Consider the following 19420-nt stretch of genomic DNA (forward strand, 5'->3'; position numbering starts at 1 on the left):
AAGGAGCGGGCCGCGCGCGCCGGGACAAGACAGACGGGGAACGGGTCAGGTACGGGAGCCGGGATGCGCATCACGAGCGGGCGCCTCCTGCGTCGCAAATCGCATCCCGGCTGGGAGTGATATTGCAGCGCACCCGGTCAGCAGGCCTGACCGGGGCGCTGCGAATGAGAGGATGCTGCAAGCGCTCCGGGGTGGAGCGGGGACCCGGAGCGCTCGGCGTAACACTAGCTACTCAGGTAATGACCGCTTTCACAGGCATCTTCCCAGTGTCTGATGCCTGGTAATATAGGGAGATGCACATGTGATCAATCAGTAGCTAGCCACTCAGACAGCAGGGCGTAACCCGGCAACCTAGCAAACAACACCTTGTCAGCACCTGTTAACCCTGCTGGTGCTGACATCTGGGATGTCTAATAGTCTAATAGTCACTTACCTGCTGGTTCCATTCTGGTATTGGAGGTTTTTGCAGAGGATGAGGAGGAGCAGTTTTTGCAGAGGATTTTTGCAGAGGATGAGGAGGACCTATGTGGAAGTGATGTGAAACTGTTTTAATGGGCACTGTCAGATCCAAAAACATTTTATATGTTGTCACTAAGGAAAATTAGAAGATCTTTTGTAATATGGTTGTACATTTTTTTTTTATATATTTAAATAGGAAAATGGCCCCTGAAAATCCCATCACTAGGGGTCCCTATACCTAATGGGACACTAACCAGTCCTGCAGAAACATCAGCTTGTCCATGAGTCATGGACAAGAGATGACTGATGGACAAGGCTGCATGAGCAGCAATCACCTCCCAACACCACAAGGGAGGAACACGCCCCCTTCCCCTGAGAAGATTTCTAACACTGAGCCAATGAAAAGAGTGATTTTTATAACAAATGTAGGTGATCAAGGCATAAAAATTAGATGAACATGATCAGGTACTAAGTAACATATTATTTATTTATTTATTTTGTGTGTGAGATCTAACAGGTACGCTTTATGATAAACAAACTAATACGATGGTAACAATTGGCCCATAAAAGCTCTAGGTATGTACACTATTGTCTTTGAAGAAATAACTCCAACGACATGATGTCACAATTTAGTCTATACATGCTTCAACTAGTACCATGGGCTTATTACCTAAATATGTACTGTGATTCTCCTGTGCCGTCCATACACATGGCAAGGTTCTACTCTGCAAATCAGACGGTGGAGGCTCATACAGGTCATCATCCTCATTTTCCTAGTAAAAAAAAGTCACAGAACTAGGGCAGTAACAAAATAACAAAAAATTATATGTGGATGAAAATACAGAAGCACTTACCTCTACCAGGTCATTTTCTGCAAAAAAAATAGAGAATACAAAATATTATATTTTAAGACAATGTCCAAAATGTGTAATGTCTATAACCAGTTTTAGACTACAAAGAAACTCTGTAGACTGCTTCTGCATTCATTCTAGAAGGCCCTTCTAGATGGGATAAGCAGGCCCCAATAACAAGCACCCCCGATTCCTGTGATTGGCCCTTATTTATTGAGCCTAAGTAGGCAGCTCCCCATCTTGTGGCCTTGAGTGACACATCTCCACTTATAAACTTCTAGGGAAAAACTTGTCAAAGAAGGAAATGCCCAAATGGCTAGTTGCCCAGGTCCCCGTAACTTTTTAAAACTATGATTTCTCTGAAATGCCCCAGTGGGCACTTCTTGCATGTGAAGAAGACCAAAGCAGGAACTGCTGCTTAACTTGGATGAGCACCATCAGGATAGACACTAGGGAAAATCTGGGCAGGTGAGTATAACTTTTTTTAAATTTTGTGTCAGCCCCAACCCAAACACAAAAATGGTATGGTATGATAACCCTTTAATATTTATAGACTGTCCAAATTGGTTCATGGTTCAAGGGAATATGCATTCCTCCTTCCCACCCCCTGCTGTACTTTTAGCACTGAGCACTGAACATTTATTATTTAACAGAACTGTAGTGGAATATAACTTATATAAGTTATAGATCGCGGTGGTGGTGGTGGTGGAGCTCCTGTATGGGGCCGCAGCAGTATGCTGGAAGGGGGCGTTCTGTCCTCGCATGACACGGCGGCCGACATGCCCCCTCCATGTATCCCATAGAGATGGGAGATGGGGACAGCACAGTGCTCCTTGCAGACTGCCGAGGCCCCTTACAGGACATCAAAGGGGGCCCCAGCGGTCGGACCCCCCGCGAACTATAACTATCCTTCAGATACGGCATAAGTTATATTCCACTACAGTTCTCCTTTATAGTAAAGAGGGGTGGGGGAGGGAGGAAGCATGCATACTGCTGATCACAAGGCCTGCTTGACACTTGAGCTTTGAGCATGATATAGAACTGACAGATTTCTTTGAATTCAATGCATTGGAACAGTTTGTGGACCTTCCCTAAGAAGATTATACTTTTGGAGAAATGTCAGCAGGGAAACAAGTCTCCTGTGTATTCTGCTGCATGAAAAAAAAAAAAAAAAATAAGGAAGACAGAACTTGGAAGAGCTGTTGGCAGATATAAATATATGTCACCCACTAGTCTTTCTAATGAATACAACAGTTCTTCAGAAGAGTGGGGAGATGGTGATGACTATTTTCTCTTTTGTAAAGAATTTATTATTAAAATAGTATTTCCCCAAAAAAACAAAAAAAACTCCTCCTTGGAACTAAGGACTTGGAACTGTATCCTCACAGTGTGAACTGGAAATGGACAGTAACTTGATTGTAGAACAGGATTTCACCTAGAAATGACACATGTGGCCTAGGAGTAGATATCCATAGCAAAAACAGTCTAGACTGATTCTGACAGGTTTAGGTCCACCCCTCCTCCTGAGATAGAGGTTGTACTAGAAACTTTCTATTGCAATCATTGGCTAAGAGAATCATGTGACCAAAGGATCAATCTTCTTTGTAAAGTAAATGCAAGAATATTAACCCTTTACAGTTTTGTTAACTCAGTGTATGCAATAAACAAAGTAAAGTGCATAAAAAAAAAAAAAAATAAATAGTATTTCCCCAATATTATGTTATGCTGCAAGTGGATTGCAGTCAGTGGATTCAAGTGAGGCCAATAGGACCCAAACAGGCATATGGTTCGGCTCAGCTCCTGCATTTGGCAACCAGATCCAGGGGTTGGGCTCCCACCAGTCAGACATTTATGGCATTTCCTGTTGGGTCCCATAAGTGTACATGGCATGAAAATGAATGACATTAGATGTTATGTTACCATATTGGTATAAAGGGCGAGGAGCCGCGGAGGACCTAGAATCAAAATCATGTAGACATACATTAGAATACACAATGCCATAAAATAATGTACATTATAATAATAATAACATATGCCTAACTTACAGCTTCCTGTTTCCGTTCATAATCTGAAAGAAAAGGGAATAAAATATTCTATTTAGGTATTGTATAAAAGACAAATAAAGACAATCCTGTTCACATGATAGATCCTATCACTACAACGGCAATTTGACTACATGCCCAAAACTCCCCCAAAATAAATACCACAAATTCTGCACTTTGTTTTTTTATTTTGGTGAAAAAAAAGCAGTGGCCAGATGTTAGCTGCAAGTCAATAGGGATAAATGAAACTCATATTTGGCGTTTTGCTGTGGTTTTGGGCTCATTGGCAGTTTTCCAGAATCGCAGCATGTTATGACTTTGGCTTTTTTTTTTTTTTTTTAACAAAATCTTGCTGCTTCTCTCCCATAGAAGAATTTGTGGGTTAAGCATTGGCATTTTTTCTGGCTGAATCCCCATGTTTTTAAAGAAGTCCAGTGCTGAACAATTTATTTCTTTATTTATTTTTTTTAGAATAGGGGGTAAATGTCTGATTGCAGGGGGTCCAACCGGTGGGACCCCCGCGATCTCTTATACAGGGCCCCTGCTCTGTGCTGCTAGAGCATGTTTCATACCCAGCAGGTCAGCTGGTACTTTGCTGCATCCTGCTGTATTTTGTCATAAGAAGCAGATGTTGCATTGCATAGAAGAGGATTTTAAATAATCCCTTTTCATAAATGTGGCAGAGAGCTGTGCAGGCTCCAGGGAATTCTTTCCCATTGCTAGTGCTACACTAGCCAGCAAAATTCTTTATATAGAGTTCACTTAAGTCTAGGGCAGTGTTTTACCGATCAGGGGGCCTCCAGCTGTTGCAAAACTATAACTCCCAGCCTTTGGCTGTCAGGGCATGCTGAGAGCTATACTTTAGCAACAGCTGAAGGCACTCTGGTCAGGAAGCACTGGTCTAGGGAATTGAAGGGGGTTGTTTACTCATCAGTACTGAAGCTTATACGGTAGTCCGTCAAGTTACAGTATTAATTGTATGTTTAACCCATTGTATCATAAGTCTATGGAAAATCCTTCAGAGAGGGGATAAGTTAGATTGCACTACAGTTCTCCTTTAAAGGGGTACTCCCCTGGAAAACATTTTTTTTTAAATCAACTGGTGCCAGAAAGTTAAACATATTTGTAAATTACTTCTATATAAGAATCTTAATCCTTCCAGTACTTATCAGCTGCTGTATGCTCCACTGGAAGTTCTTTTCTTTTTGAATTTCCTTTCTGTCAGACCACAGTGCTCTCTGCTGACACCTCTGTCCATTTTAGGAACTGTCCAGTGCAGAATAGGTTTGCTATGGGGATTTGCTCCTGCTCTGGACAGTTCCTAAAACGGACAGAGGTGTCAGCAGAGAGCAATGTGGTCAGACAGAAAAGAATTCCAGAAAGAAATAAAACTTCCTGTGGAGCATACAGCAGCTGATAAGTACTGGAAGGGTTAAGATTTTTAAATAGAAGTAATTTACAAATCTGTTTAACTTTCTGGCACCAGTTAAGGATATGTCCGAGGAGTGATGATACACTTTCTTTCTAAAGCAGTGCCATTCCACCACACACAGGTTGTTTGCGATATTGCAGCTGAGTTTGATTCACTATGGTAGAGCTGCGCAAAAGTACCAAACACAACCTGTGGACAGGTGTAGCACTCAGTATTGAAGAAAACAGCTAAAGAGTTCATATTCTGGACAACAACTTTAAAAGAAAACAGTCAAATCTATATCATGGTCAGAATTGCAGATATGGGGAGATAAAACAAAACACATCTGTCTCTTAGCTGATGAGTGTTTGCTAAATTATAAAATCATGTTTTACTTCCAAGCTCAAGTGTCACAGAAGCTCTGCAGCATACATGCCCTCTCCCTATAACAGACTGTTAGGAATCACAGCATGAGGACTGCAGGTGGTGGATCCTCTGGGCCTGTGTGGAAAGAGACTTAAGCCGAGCCAGGGAGCGGGGTCTAAGGTGCCACTGGATTTCACCAGAGCCCGCCGCCAAGCGGGATGGTCTTGCTGCGGCAGGTGGCACCCAGGTCGCTACCCCTGGCATGACTCGTCCACACAGGTAGATGGGGGTGACGTGGCACTGACCGCGGCTGGCAGAACGTGGCTGGTAGGACGTGGCTGGATGGCAGAAGAACAGGGCTGAAACACAGGTACAGGAGACCTGTGAAACACAGGAGGCACAGGAGACCCCACAGGTTGCAGGATAGGGTGGAACTAGAAACAGATACACAGACTCTGGAAAACAGGACTTCACTAAGGCTAGACAACCAATGATCCGGCACAGGGAACAGGGAGGAGTAGATACTTATGGACAAGTGCAGACACTTTAATTGGTACTGGCCCTTTAAGAAACAGATCTCTGGCACGTGCGCGCCCTAGGGGGCAAAAACTTAGCAAACAGCCACCAAGAGACAGGCATTATTTCTTATGAAAAATGTTGTTCCATATTTAGGCCCAATATTGTGGCATAGGGAGTGCCCACAGCTCCATGATACAGAACTAAAGGGTCTCTGCCCTTCCCCGTGTGCTGTCATACTGGGCCCATGCACGCAGCATTACCACCGACATAAAACCTCCAGTTTTATATGTTTCTGAGAGAGCTAGGTGACAACCACTATTGTAGCTTTTACTGTTTTTGCAGATACTGTCATCCAACTTCCAAAATCCAAAACTATTTTTGGGGCAAACCCTTTTAGTAGCACTCTATCCCCTCAATTCACCATCACAAAGCATGAACAGTCCAAAAAATCCTATTCACATCACATAATACAAGAGGGGAATGTCCTATCTTACCTTCAGACAGAGATTGTTCACTGATATGTGTATGTAGTTTACATTCTGCACATCTATCATCTTTCTTTCTCAATTCAATCTCATATCTATCTCACTAATAAAGAATAAGAATAATTGTATATTTGCAAGTTTAGTTTGTGTACATATATGTATTTGTCAGTTTTTTAGTATATATGTTATCTTCCTATTGTGTGTGTATAGATGCTGTGTTTACATACTGGTGTATAGCCATATGTGTCTGTGTGCTTGTGTATGTATATGTGTGTGTATACAGCTGTGTATAGATGTTTGTGCTATGTAGTATGTATACAGATATATAGGTGTATGATGCTGTGTATAGATGTGTATACTATGTAGTATATATAAGTGTATGATGCTGTGTATACTATGTAGTATATATATAAGTGTATGATGCTGTGTATACTATGTAGTATATATAAGTGTATGATGCAGTGTATAGATGTGTATACTATGTAGTATGTATACAGGTATATAAGTGTAGGATGCTGTGTATAGATGGGTATATTATGTAGTATATATAGGTGTATGATGCTGTGTATACTATGTAGTATGTATACAGGTATATAGGTGTATGATGCTGTGTATAGATGGGTATACTATGTAGTATATATAGGTGTATGATGCTGTGTATACTATGTAGTATGTATACCGGTATATAGGTGAATGATGCTGTGTATACTATGTAGTATGTATACCGGTATATAAGTGAATGATGCTGTGTATACTATGTAGTATATATAGGTGTATGATGCTGTGTATACTATGTAGTATGTATACAGGTATATAGGTGTATGATGCTGTGTATACTATGTAGTATGTATACAGGTATATAGGTGTATGATGCTGTGTATAGTTATGTGTATACTATGTAGTATATATAAGTGTATGATGCTGTGTATACTATGTAGTATATATAGGTGTATGATGCTGTGTATACTATGTAGTATGTATACAGGTATATAGGTGTATGATGCTGTGTATACTATGTAGTATGTATACAGGTATATAGGTGTATGATGATGTGTATACTATGTAGTATGTATACAGGTATATAGGTGTATGATGCTGTGTATACTATGTAGTATGTATACAGGTATATAGGTGTATGATGCTGTGTATACTATGTAGTATGTATACTGGTATATAGGTGTATGATGCTGTGTATACTATGTAGTATGTATACAGGTATATAGGTGTATGATGCTGTGTATACCATGTAGTATGTATACTGGTATATAGGTGTATGATGCTGTGTATACTATGTAGTATGTATACAGGTATATAGGTATATGATGCTTTGTATACCATGTAGTATATATATAAGTGTATGATGCTGTGTATACTATGTAGTATATATAAGTGTATGATGCAGTGTATAGATGTGTATACTATGTAGTATGTATACAGGTATATAGGTGTAGGATGCTGTGTATAGATGGGTATATTATGTAGTATATATAGGTGTATGATGCTGTGTATACTATGTAGTATGTATACCGGTATATAGGTGTATGATGCTGTGTATAGATGGGTATACTATGTAGTATATATAGGTGTATGATGCTGTGTATACTATGTAGTATGTATACCGGTATATAGGTGAATGATGCTGTGTATACTATGTAGTATGTATACCGGTATATAAGTGAATGATGCTGTGTATACTATGTAGTATATATAGGTGTATGATGCTGTGTATACTATGTAGTATGTATACAGGTATATAGGTGTATGATGCTGTGTATACTATGTAGTATGTATACAGGTATATAGGTGTATGATGCTGTGTATAGTTATGTGTATACTATGTAGTATATATAAGTGTATGATGCTGTGTACACTATGTAGTATATATAGGTGTATGATGCTGTGTATACTATGTAGTATGCATACAGGTATATAGGTGTATGATGCTGTGTATACTATGTAGTATGTATACAGGTATATAGGTGTATGATGCTGTGTATACTATGTAGTATGTATACAGGTATATAGGTGTATGATGCTGTGTATACTATGTAGTATGTATACTGGTATATAGGTGTATGATGCTGTGTATACTATGTAGTATGTATACAGGTATATAGGTGTATGATGCTGTGTATACCATGTAGTATGTATACAGGTATATAGGTGTATGATGCTGTGTATACTATGTAGTATGTATACTGGTATATAGGTGTATGATGCTGTGTATACTATGTAGTATGTATACAGGTATATAGGTATATGATGCTTTGTATACCATGTAGTATGTATACAGGTATATAGGTGTATGATGCTGTGTATACTATGTAGTATGTATACAGGTATATAGGTGTATGATGCTGTGTATACCATGTAGTATGTATACAGGTATATAGGTGTATGATGCTGTGTATACTATGTAGTATGTATACAGGTATATAGGTGTATGATGCTGTGTATACTATGTAGTATATATAGGTGTATGATGCTGTGTATACTATGTAGTATATATATAGGTGTATGATGCTGTGTATACTATGTAGTATATATATAGGTGTATGATGCTGTGTATACTATGTAGTATATATATAGGTGTATGATGCTGTGTATACTATGTAGTATATATATAGGTGTATGATGCTGTGTATACTATGTAGTATATATAGGTGTATGATGCTGTGTATACTATGTAGTATATATACAGGTATATAGGTGTATGATCCTGTACAGTACCTGTCAGCCCGTCTGCTCTCCGCTCCTCTACACAATGACTCCTTGGTTCACATCATTTGTCTTTTATTTGCCTATTACAGTTGTAACAAAGAGGAAGCAACAAGTATCCAGATAACAGGCAGACAGAACAACACATAATAAATAACGCAGCCCTCATGTGAGTATGGATACAGGCATATAAGTGTATGATGCTGTGTATGGATGTGTATACTATGTAGTATGGATACAGGCATATAAGTGTATGATGCTGTGTATAGATGTGTATACTATGTAGTATATATATATAAGTGTATGATGCTGTGTATGGATGTGTATACTATGTAGTATGGATACAGGCATATAAGTGTATGATGCTGTGTATAGATGTGTATACTATGTAGTATGTATACAGGCATATAAGTGTATGATGCTGTGTATAGATGGGTATACTATGTAGTATGTATACAGACATATAAGTGTATGATGCTGTGTATAGATGTGTATACTATGTAGTATATATAAGTGTATGATGCTGTGTATACTATGTAGTATATATAAGTGTATGATGCTGTGTATAGATGGGTATACTATGTAGTATATATAAGTGTATGATGCTGTGTATAGATGTGTATACTATGTAGTATATATAGGTGTATGATGCAGTGTATAGATGCGTATACTATGTAGTATATATAAGTGTATGATGCTGTGTATAGATGGGTATACTATGTAGTATATATAAGTGTATGATGCTGTGTATAGATGTGTATACTATGTAGTATATATATAAGTGTATGATGCAGTGTATAGATGTGTATACTATGTAGTATGTATACAGGTATATAGGTGTATGATGCTGTGTATAGATGGGTATACTATGTAGTATATATAGGTGTATGATGCTGTGTATACTATGTAGTATATATAAGTGAATGATGCTGTGTATACTATGTAGTATATATAGGTATATGATGCTGTGTATACTATGTAGTATGTATACAGGTATATAGGTGTATGATGCTGTGTATACTATGTAGTATGTATACCGGTATATAGGTGTATGATGCTGTGTATACTATGTAGTATGTATACAGTTATATAGGTGTATGATGCTGTGTATACTATGTATACAGGTATATAGGTGTATGATGCTGTGTATAGATGTGTATACTATGTAGTATATATATAAGTGTATGATGCTGTGTATAGATGTGTATACTATGTAGTATATATAAGTGTATGATGCAGTGTATAGATGTGTATACTATGTAGTATGTATACAGGTATATAGGTGTATGATGCTGTGTATAGATGGGTATACTATGTAGTATATGTAGATGTATGATGCTGTGTATACTATGTAGTATATATAAGTGAATGATGCTGTGTATACTATGTAGTATATATAGGTATATGATGCTGTGTATACTATGTAGTATGTATACAGGTATATAGGTGTATGATGCTGTGTATACTATGTAGTATGTATACCGGTATATAGGTGTATGATGCTGTGTATACTATGTAGTATGTATACAGGTATATAGTTGTATGATGCTGTGTATACTATGTAGTATGTATACAGGTATATAGGTGTATGATGCTGTGTATACTATGTAGTATATATATATATAGGTGTATGATGCTGTGTATACTATGTAGTATATATACAGGTATATAGGTGTATGATCCTGTACAGTACCTGTCAGCCCGTCTGCTCTCCGCTCCTCTACACAATGACTCCTTGGTTCACATCATTTGTCTTTTATTTGCCTATTACAGTTGTAACAAAGAGGAAGCAACAAGTATCCAGATAACAGGCAGACAGAACAACACATAATAAATAACGCAGCCCTCATGTGAATATGGATACAGGCATATAAGTGTATGATGCTGTGTATACTATGTAGTATGTATACAGGTATATAAGTGTATGATGCTGTGTATAGATGTGTATACTATGTAGTATATATAAGTGTATGATGCTGTGTATACTATGTAGTATATATAAGTGTATGATGCTGTGTATAGATGTGTATACTATGTAGTATATATAAGTGTATGATGCTGTGTATACTATGTAGTATATATAAGTGTATGATGCTGTGTATAGATGTGTATACTATGTAGTATATATATAGGTGTATGATGCTGTGTATACCATGTAGTATGTATACAGGTATATAGGTGTATGATGCTGTGTATACTATGTAGTATATATATAGGTGTATGATGCTGTGTATACTATGTAGTATATATATATAGGTGTATGATGCTGTGTATACTATGTAGTATGTATACAGGTATATAGGTGTATGATGCTGTGTATACTATGTAGTATGTATACAGGTATATAGGTGTATGATGCTGTGTATACTATGTAGTATGTATACAGGTATATAGGTGTATGATGCTGTGTATACTATGTAGTATGTATACAGGTATATAGGTGTATGATGCTGTGTATACTATGTAGTATGTATACAGGTATATAGGTGTATGATGCTGTGTATACTATGTAGTATGTATACAGGTATATAGGTGTATGATGCTGTGTATAGTTATGTGTATACTATATAGGTGTATGATGCTGTGTATACTATGTAGTATGTATACAGGTATATAGGTGTATGATGCTGTGTATACTATGTAGTATATATATAGGTGTATGATGCTGTGTATACAATGTAGTATGTATACAGGTATATAGGTGTATGATGCTGTGTATACTATGTAGTATATATATAGGTGTATGATGCGGTGTATAGTTATGTGTATACTATATAGGTGTATGATGCTGTGTAAACTATGTAGTATGTATACAGGTATATAGGTGTATGATGCTGTGTATACTATGTAGTATATATATAGGTGTATGATGCTGTGTATACTATGTAGTATATATATAGGTGTATGATGCTGTGTATAGTTATGTGTATACTATATAGGTGTATGATGCGGTGTATACTATGTAGTATGTATACAGGTATATAGGTGTATGATGCTGTGTATACTATGTAGTATATATAGGTGTATGATGCTGTGTATACTATGTAGTATGTATACAGGTAGGTATATAGGTGTATGATGCTGTGTATACTATGTAGTATATATATAGGTGTATGATGCTGTGTATACTATGTAGTATATATATAGGTGTATGATGCTGTGTATACTATGTAGTATATATATAGGTGTATGATGCTGTGTATACTATGTAGTATATATATAGGTGTATGATGCTGTGTATACTATGTAGTATATACACAGGTATATAGGTGTATGATGCTGTGTATACCATGTAGTATGTATACAGGTATATAGGTGTATGATGCTGTGTATACTATGTAGTATGTATACAGGTATATAGGTGTATGATGCTGTGTATACTATGTAGTATATATATAAGTGTATGATGCTGTGTATACTATGTAGTATATATATAGGTGTATGATGCTGTGTATACTATGTAGTATATATACAGGTATATAGGTGTATGATGCTGTGTATACTATGTAGTATATATACAGGTATATAGGTGTATGATGCTGTGTATACTATGTAGTATATATATATAGGTGTATGATGCTGTGTATACTATGTAGTATATATATATAGGTGTATGATGCTGTGTATACTATGTAGTATATATAAGTGTATGATGCTGTGTATACTATGTAGTATATATATAGGTGTATGATGCTGTGTATACTATGTAGTATATATATAGGTGTATGATGCTGTGTATACTATGTAGTATATATATAGGTGTATGATGCTGTGTATACTATGTAGTATATATATAGGTGTATGATGCTGTGTATACTATGTAGTATATATATAGGTGTATGATGCTGTGTATACTATGTAGTATATACACAGGTATATAGGTGTATGATGCTGTGTATACCATGTAGTATGTATACAGGTATATAGGTGTATGATGCTGTGTATACTATGTAGTATGTATACAGGTATATAGGTGTATGATGCTGTGTATACTATGTAGTATATATATAAGTGTATGATGCTGTGTATACTATGTAGTATATATATAGGTGTATGATGCTGTGTATACTATGTAGTATATATACAGGTATATAGGTGTATGATGCTGTGTATACTATGTAGTATATATACAGGTATATAGGTGTATGATGCTGTGTATACTATGTAGTATATATATATAGGTGTATGATGCTGTGTATACTATGTAGTATATATATATAGGTGTATGATGCTGTGTATACTATGTAGTATATATAAGTGTATGATGCTGTGTATACTATGTAGTATATATATAGGTGTATGATGCTGTGTATACTATGTAGTATATATATAGGTGTATGATGCTGTGTATACTATGTAGTATATATATATAGGTGTATGATGCTGTGTATACTATGTAGTATGTATACAGGTATATAGGTGTATGGTGCTGTGTATACTATGCAGTATATATATAGGTGTATGATGCTGTGTATACTATGTAGTATATATATATAGGTGTATGATGCTGTGTATACTATGTAGTATGTATACAGGTATATAGGTGTATGATGCTGTGTATACTATGTAGTATGTATACAGGTATATAGGTGTATGATGCTGTGTATACTATGTAGTATGTATACAGGTATATAGGTGTATGATGCTGTGTATACTATGTAGTATATATACAGGTATATAGGTGTATGATGCTGTGTATACTATGTAGTATGTATACAGGTATATAGGTGTATGATGCTGTGTATACTATGCAGTATATATATAGGTGTATGATGCTGTGTATACTATGTAGTATATATATATAGGTGTATGATGCTGTGTATACTATGTAGTATATATAAGTGTATGATGCTGTGTATACTATGTAGTATATATATAGGTGTATGATGCTGTGTATACTATGTAGTATATATATAGGTGTATGATGCTGTGTATACTATGTAGTATATATATAGGTGTATGATGCTGTGTATACTATGTAGTATATATAGGTGTATGATGCTGTGTATACTATGTAGTATATATAGGTGTATGATGCTGTGTATACTATGTAGTATATATATAGGTATATAGGTGTATGATGCTGTGTATACTATGTAGTATATACACAGGTATATAAGTGTATGATCCTGTACATTATCAGCCCGTCTGCTCTCCGCTCCTCTACACAATGACTCCTTGGTTCACATCATTTGTCTTTTATTTGCCTATTACAGTTGTAACAAAGAGGAAGCAACAAGTATCCAGATAACAGGCAGACAGAACAACACATAATAAATAACGCAGCCCTCATGTGAATATGGACTTGGTCACATTATTTAGCGCTCTGTCTGCACCCTGATGCCCTCAGAGCGCCCTGCTGGGAGGCACAGGAGACCCCACAGGTTGCAGCCACTGAGGCTGATAAAGGGGGCACGTGCGATTTTTTTGTGGGCGGGGCTTCATTTGATTGACAAGCTAAAGTAAATGCTGGACTACTAGGGGGTATTTAAATAAAGGGGCGGGGCTTTGTTGGTTTCGACAGCTGTGCGTACGGGCTCATTTGCATAGGGGGCGTGGTCATGGAACCGGAAGTCTCTGAGGCTGCACAGTAGGTTGTGAGAAGAGAAGGCCAAGTTTGTTGGGAAGGTGTATGGGAATGGAGGGAAGGGGTCACTGCAGACCACGGGGGGTAACAAGGTGGGGTGTACTCTGCCATGTTATTGTGGAATTAGTCATAAGGATGGGGGTCCTGGGTGTGCAGGTGTATGCAGGGTGTTTTGGGGTTAAAGACTTGAGGGTTATACACTGGTGGGGGGAGGGTATAGTAGATATTTGGAATGGATGCCTGTATACATTGAGCATTTTTACTGTATAAAGCAGAGATTCCCAACCAGTGTGCCTCCAGCTGTTGCAAAACGAACAATTCCCAGGATGGCCGGACAGCCTTCGGCTGTCCGGGCATCCTGGGAGTTGTAGTTTTGCAACAGCTGGAGGCACACTGGTTGGAAAACACTGTTATAAGTGTTCCCCCAACCTATGACTCTCCAGCTGCTGCAAAACTACAACTCCCATCTTCAGTGCATGATTGAAGTTGTCATTTTGCATCAACTGGAGTGTCATAGGTAGGGTCAGTGTTTCCTAAGCAGGTTGCTTCCAGCTGTTGCAAAACAGCTGGGAGTTGTAGTTTGGCAACAGCTGGAGGCACACACTGTAAATGGGGATTGTTACAAAGTTGCAATATGGTGCTACAATTCTAAAGTATGCTTCATGTGAACGTTCTATTTAAGGGTCTTCGTTCTATCTGTTTCTAACCATGATCTCGCCCTTATAGTGATCCTGCTTTCCTGGAGTCCTGAATGACAGACCTGTCTTGTCACCACAAATGTAAGGAAAGTTGTGTGAGGGCTATAAAGGTTTCCTTCACACATTTCTGCAACCGAAAACCATTTATCTGAATGGGGGATATTTTAGATGAATAGGGCAGCTGCAGAGATGTGTGCAACAAATTTGTCGCATGTGGATTCACCTTAAGGGTACGGTCCCACGTAGCGCTTACGCAAAATCTGCTGCGCAATGGGAAATTCACTGAATAGTCTCCAATCAGCAAGACTGTGACGCGCAGCCCCGCCTCCAAACCTCACTGAACACACTGCATAAGCGATACGTGGGGCCGTACCCTAAGGGTGCGTTCACACGTCCGTATTTTTTGCTGTACATTTGCTTCAGCACATTTTGCTGCCCATTAAAGTCAATGAGCAGCAAGATCTGCAGTAAAAATACACACGTGTGAATGTACCCTTAGGGTACGTTCAAATGGAGATTCCGTCTGGCGGCCACTGGCGCGAATACTTCTGCGGCAGGACTGCGGGCACTGTGCTGTCACCATTGACTGCTATGCAGTGCTTGCTGAATTCCGCACAAAGAATGAACGCATTAATTCTCTGTGCGGAACAATTTCAGTGGCGGAATTGTCCACTGCTGAAATTCCTCAGTGTGAACAGGTCCTGCGAAGGATCCGTTCACACTGATGGTAATGTTTAGAGATGAGCAAACTTACAGTACATTCGATTCGTCACAAACTTCTCAGCTCGGCAGTTGATGACTTTTCCTGCATAAATTAGTTCAGCTTTCCGGTGCTCCGGTGGGCTGGAAAAGGTGGATACAGTCCTAAGAAAGAGTCTCATAGGACTGTATCCACCTTTTCCAGCCCACGGGAGCACCTGAAAGCTTTACTAATTTATGCAGGAAAAGACAGCAACCGCCGAGCCGAGAAGTTCGTGACGAATCGAATTTACTGTAAGTTCGCTCATCTCTAGTAATGTTCACTGCGCAGAATTCCACAGTGTAAACATACCCTTAGGGTGTATTCACATGTACAGTATCCTGCTCAGGATGTAAAGCTTTGTTCAGTCTATTAGTTTACATTGAAACCTGCAGCTTCAAATATGCGCAAGATTCTTCACGTGTGAATACACCCTAGTGCCGGGTTCTCACGGCAGAATTTCCGCGGCAGGAATTCCACTGAAGTCAATTGGCTATAAATTCATACCCATCATCAAAAGGTATGTTCACACGTTTGTATTTTCTGCTGCAGATTTGAATACATTGGGCAGCAGATCTGCTTAAAAAATAGGCATATGTGAATGTACCCTTAAGGTACGTTCACACTGGCGGATTACCTGCGGAATTTCTGCAGTTTATTTTCTGTGAAAAACCTGCAGCGGATTTCGCCGCCATTGACTTCAATGGGTCAGCAAAAAATCCGTAATAGAGGCAGATTTGCAGATTTTCCTTCAGACCCATTGATGTCAGTGGTAGCAAAATCTGCTGCGTATTTTTCGCAGATAATCCGCCCACGTGAACGTATCCTTAGGGTACGTTCAGACGAGCGGATCCACAGCGTATTTTACGCTGCGCATCTGCCGCTGAAGGACCTCTACAGGGTGCCTCAGATGTGCCATCTTGGAGTGGCAATACGCTGCTACGAGCAGACACACTGCTGCGATGTGCAAGTTGCCACGCACATGCACAGTATACTCGCACATCACGACTGCACTCAGCCTAGCAGGGGGAGCGGCCACGATGTGTGCGAGCATACCGCGCATGCACGGCAACTTGCACATCGCAGCAGTGTGTCTGCTCGTAATGGCGTATTGCTGATCCAAGCAGGCACATCTGAGGCACCCTGTAGGGGTCCTCGGTGTTGAATATGCAGCGTAAAATACGCTGTGGATCCGCTCGTCTGAACCATAGGGTATATTCACACGTACACAGATTTGATGCACAGGATTTTCTGCTGTAGATTTCAATGTAAACTAAATGACACCACAGCTTCTAATCGGCAGTTACAAATCCTGCGCCTCGTCCTATACGTGTGAACGTACCCTTAGGGTGTATTTACACACAGGATCATTTGCGGATTTCAATTTTTAAAATAAGTAATTGTGAATATGCAACTGCGGATTTTACAGGGCAATTTTTATGTAATTTTGACTGCAGTTGCGAATTAAGTGTGTGTGAATACGTCCCAAGGGTATGTTTACACCATGGTATGTCTGCCAGAAAAATTTCTGGGCGGACATTCCACAGACAGCCGGCACCGGCAGATCATGCTGGAGCTTGGACCGCTCGGAAGTGCTCCGCCCCCATAGACAGCAACACGTTTCCGACTAGATTCCGCAGAAAGGATTGACATGTCAGTTCTTTTCTGCAGAGGCTGGAATGGCAATTTCCACAGCAGATATTTCCGCCGTGGGCACGGTGCAGCAGAATCTTATTGAAAACGATGGGTCTTTGCTGCAAAAGAATTTCTGAGCAAAATTTTTCCGCCAAATTCTGCCGTGTTGACACAGGTTTTTCTGCAGCAGACCCCATTGACGCCAATGGGGAACAACAAAATCTGCTGCTGGTAAAACCCACAGTGGAAAACCTGCAGAAAATCCACCCATGTAAACATACCCTTAAAGGGGTACTCTGCCCCTAGACATCTTATTCCCTATCCAAAGGATAGGGGATAAGATGTCAGATCGCCGGGGTCCCACTGCTGGGGACCTCGAGGATCGCTGCTGCAGCACCTCGCTATCATTACTGCGCAGAGTGAGTTCGCTCTGTGCGTAATGACGGGCAATACAGGGGCCGGAGCATCGTTACGTCACGGCTCCGCCCCTCGTGACGTCACGGTCCGCCCCGTCAATACAAGTCTATGGGAGGGGGCGTGGCGGTCACGCCCCTGCCATAGACTTGCATTAAGGGGGCGGGCCGTGATGTCATGAGGGGCGGAGCCATGACGTCACGCTGCTCCGGCCCCTGTATCGCCCGTCATCACGCACAGAGCGAACTCGCTCTGTGCAGTAATGATGGCAAGGTGCCGCAGCAGCGATCCTCGGGGTCCCCAGCAGCGGGACCCCGGCGATCTGACATCTTATCCCCTATCCTTTGGATAGGGGATAAGATGCCAGGGGCGGAGTACCCCTTTAAGCCTCATTCACGCGGTGGGATTTCCAAGAAGAATCCAACTGGAAACATCTGGGGAGAAAGTTCGAACTCTAAACTCCGCAAAAGAATAACTTGTCAGTTCTTATTGTGGAATCTGTTTGCATTGCCATATATTCTGACAGTGCATTTTGGAGTTGTCCTAGTGCCAGCTTGCTCTTCTAGGGCCTGCTGCCTGTGGAATGTCCAGCCAGGAATTCTGCCGGGTGAATGGGGCCTTAGGCTGGATTTCCACATGGCAGTTTATATAGCTGCCACTGCAGTTTTTGAGCTAAAGCCAGAAGTGTAGGAAGGAAGGACTTTCTGCTGCATCCATTTCTGGCTTTGGCTTGAAAACTGCAGTTGCAGGTCTACAAAAAAAACACAGCCTCAGGGCTCGTTCACACAAACAGGTTTACTTTCAGACTTGCAGCGTGTTTCTTGGACAGGCTCTCTGTGGGATGTCTCCAGCAGATTTTCTGCCCCCTTTCTAACTCTCAGTGGGGAAACACCCTATGGATTTAAAAGGAAATCCGCTAGAGTGATCGAGCCCTTAGGGGTGCGTTCACACACGCATATTTTCTGCAGCAGATTTTGCTGCCCATTGACCTCAATAGGTAGCAAAATCTGCTACAGATAATATGCACGTGTGAAGGCACCCTAGGGGTCACATGTGACATATTTTGCTGTGTATTTGCTGTTGCATATTTTCCTACCTATTGTAGTGAATGGGTAGCAAAATACCGCACGTGACCCTACCCTTAAGCTTTGTTCATACGGGGGATTGTCTGCATGGAAAAAACGGAATTTGAATTTCTGCACCAGATGTTTCCGGTGCAGAAATCCTGCTATGTGAACAGTGCAGCAGAATCCTATTAAAATCAATGGGATCTCTGCGGAATTCCACACAGAATTTCTGCCATGTGAACATAGCCCAAGGCTGTGTTTTTCAATTTTTTTTTGGAGAGCTGCAGTTTTTGATCCAAAGCCAGAAGTGGATCCAGCAAGTGTGAATGTGACCGTAGGGTTTGTCCATGTGTGGTGGATACGCTGAAGATTTTCCCTGTTTACTTCAATAGGGAAATCTAAATCTGCAGCATATCCACCATGTGTGAA

General features: G+C 39.8%; 2 protein-coding genes across 12 annotated transcripts in view; one reads left to right on the forward strand and one right to left on the reverse strand.

Annotated features, from left to right (window-relative positions):
* SH2D6 (SH2 domain containing 6) overlaps nucleotides 1–10667 on the reverse strand; it is a 67404-nt gene extending 56737 nt beyond the window's left edge. Inside the window, exons 1-7 of one of the 4 annotated variants that reach the window (XM_056571320.1) lie at nucleotides 10545–10667; nucleotides 8864–8934; nucleotides 3356–3378; nucleotides 3231–3265; nucleotides 1314–1330; nucleotides 1130–1232; nucleotides 434–522 (exon numbers count right to left, since the gene is read on the reverse strand). In XM_056571320.1, the coding sequence (XP_056427295.1) occupies nucleotides 434–522; nucleotides 1130–1232; nucleotides 1314–1330; nucleotides 3231–3265; nucleotides 3356–3375 (264 nt within the window). In that variant the 5' untranslated portion in view covers nucleotides 3376–3378; nucleotides 8864–8934; nucleotides 10545–10667. Of the gene's footprint in view, nucleotides 1–433; nucleotides 523–1129; nucleotides 1233–1313; nucleotides 1331–3230; nucleotides 3266–3355; nucleotides 3379–6142; nucleotides 6305–8863; nucleotides 9052–10544 lie in introns of those variants that run through there. The other 3 variants (XM_056571321.1, XM_056571319.1, XM_056571318.1) reach the window with 3 other exon arrangements.
* The window catches only part of POLM (DNA polymerase mu), a 97666-nt gene that overhangs the window by 12753 nt on the left and 65493 nt on the right, over nucleotides 1–19420 (forward strand). For 2 of the 8 annotated variants that reach the window (XM_056571311.1, XM_056571310.1), the window contains exons 2-5: nucleotides 8944–9020; nucleotides 10625–10701; nucleotides 14068–14144; nucleotides 15165–15217. The gene's annotated coding sequence lies outside the window, so the exon portion shown is untranslated. Of the gene's footprint in view, nucleotides 1–1414; nucleotides 1779–8943; nucleotides 9021–10624; nucleotides 10702–14067; nucleotides 14145–14384; nucleotides 14531–15164; nucleotides 15218–19420 lie in introns of those variants that run through there. The other 6 variants (XM_056571314.1, XM_056571317.1, XM_056571313.1 and 3 more) reach the window with 6 other exon arrangements.

Source organism: Hyla sarda, chromosome 4 (assembly GCF_029499605.1).
Source record: "Hyla sarda isolate aHylSar1 chromosome 4, aHylSar1.hap1, whole genome shotgun sequence".
NCBI lineage: Eukaryota > Metazoa > Chordata > Amphibia > Anura > Hylidae > Hyla > Hyla sarda.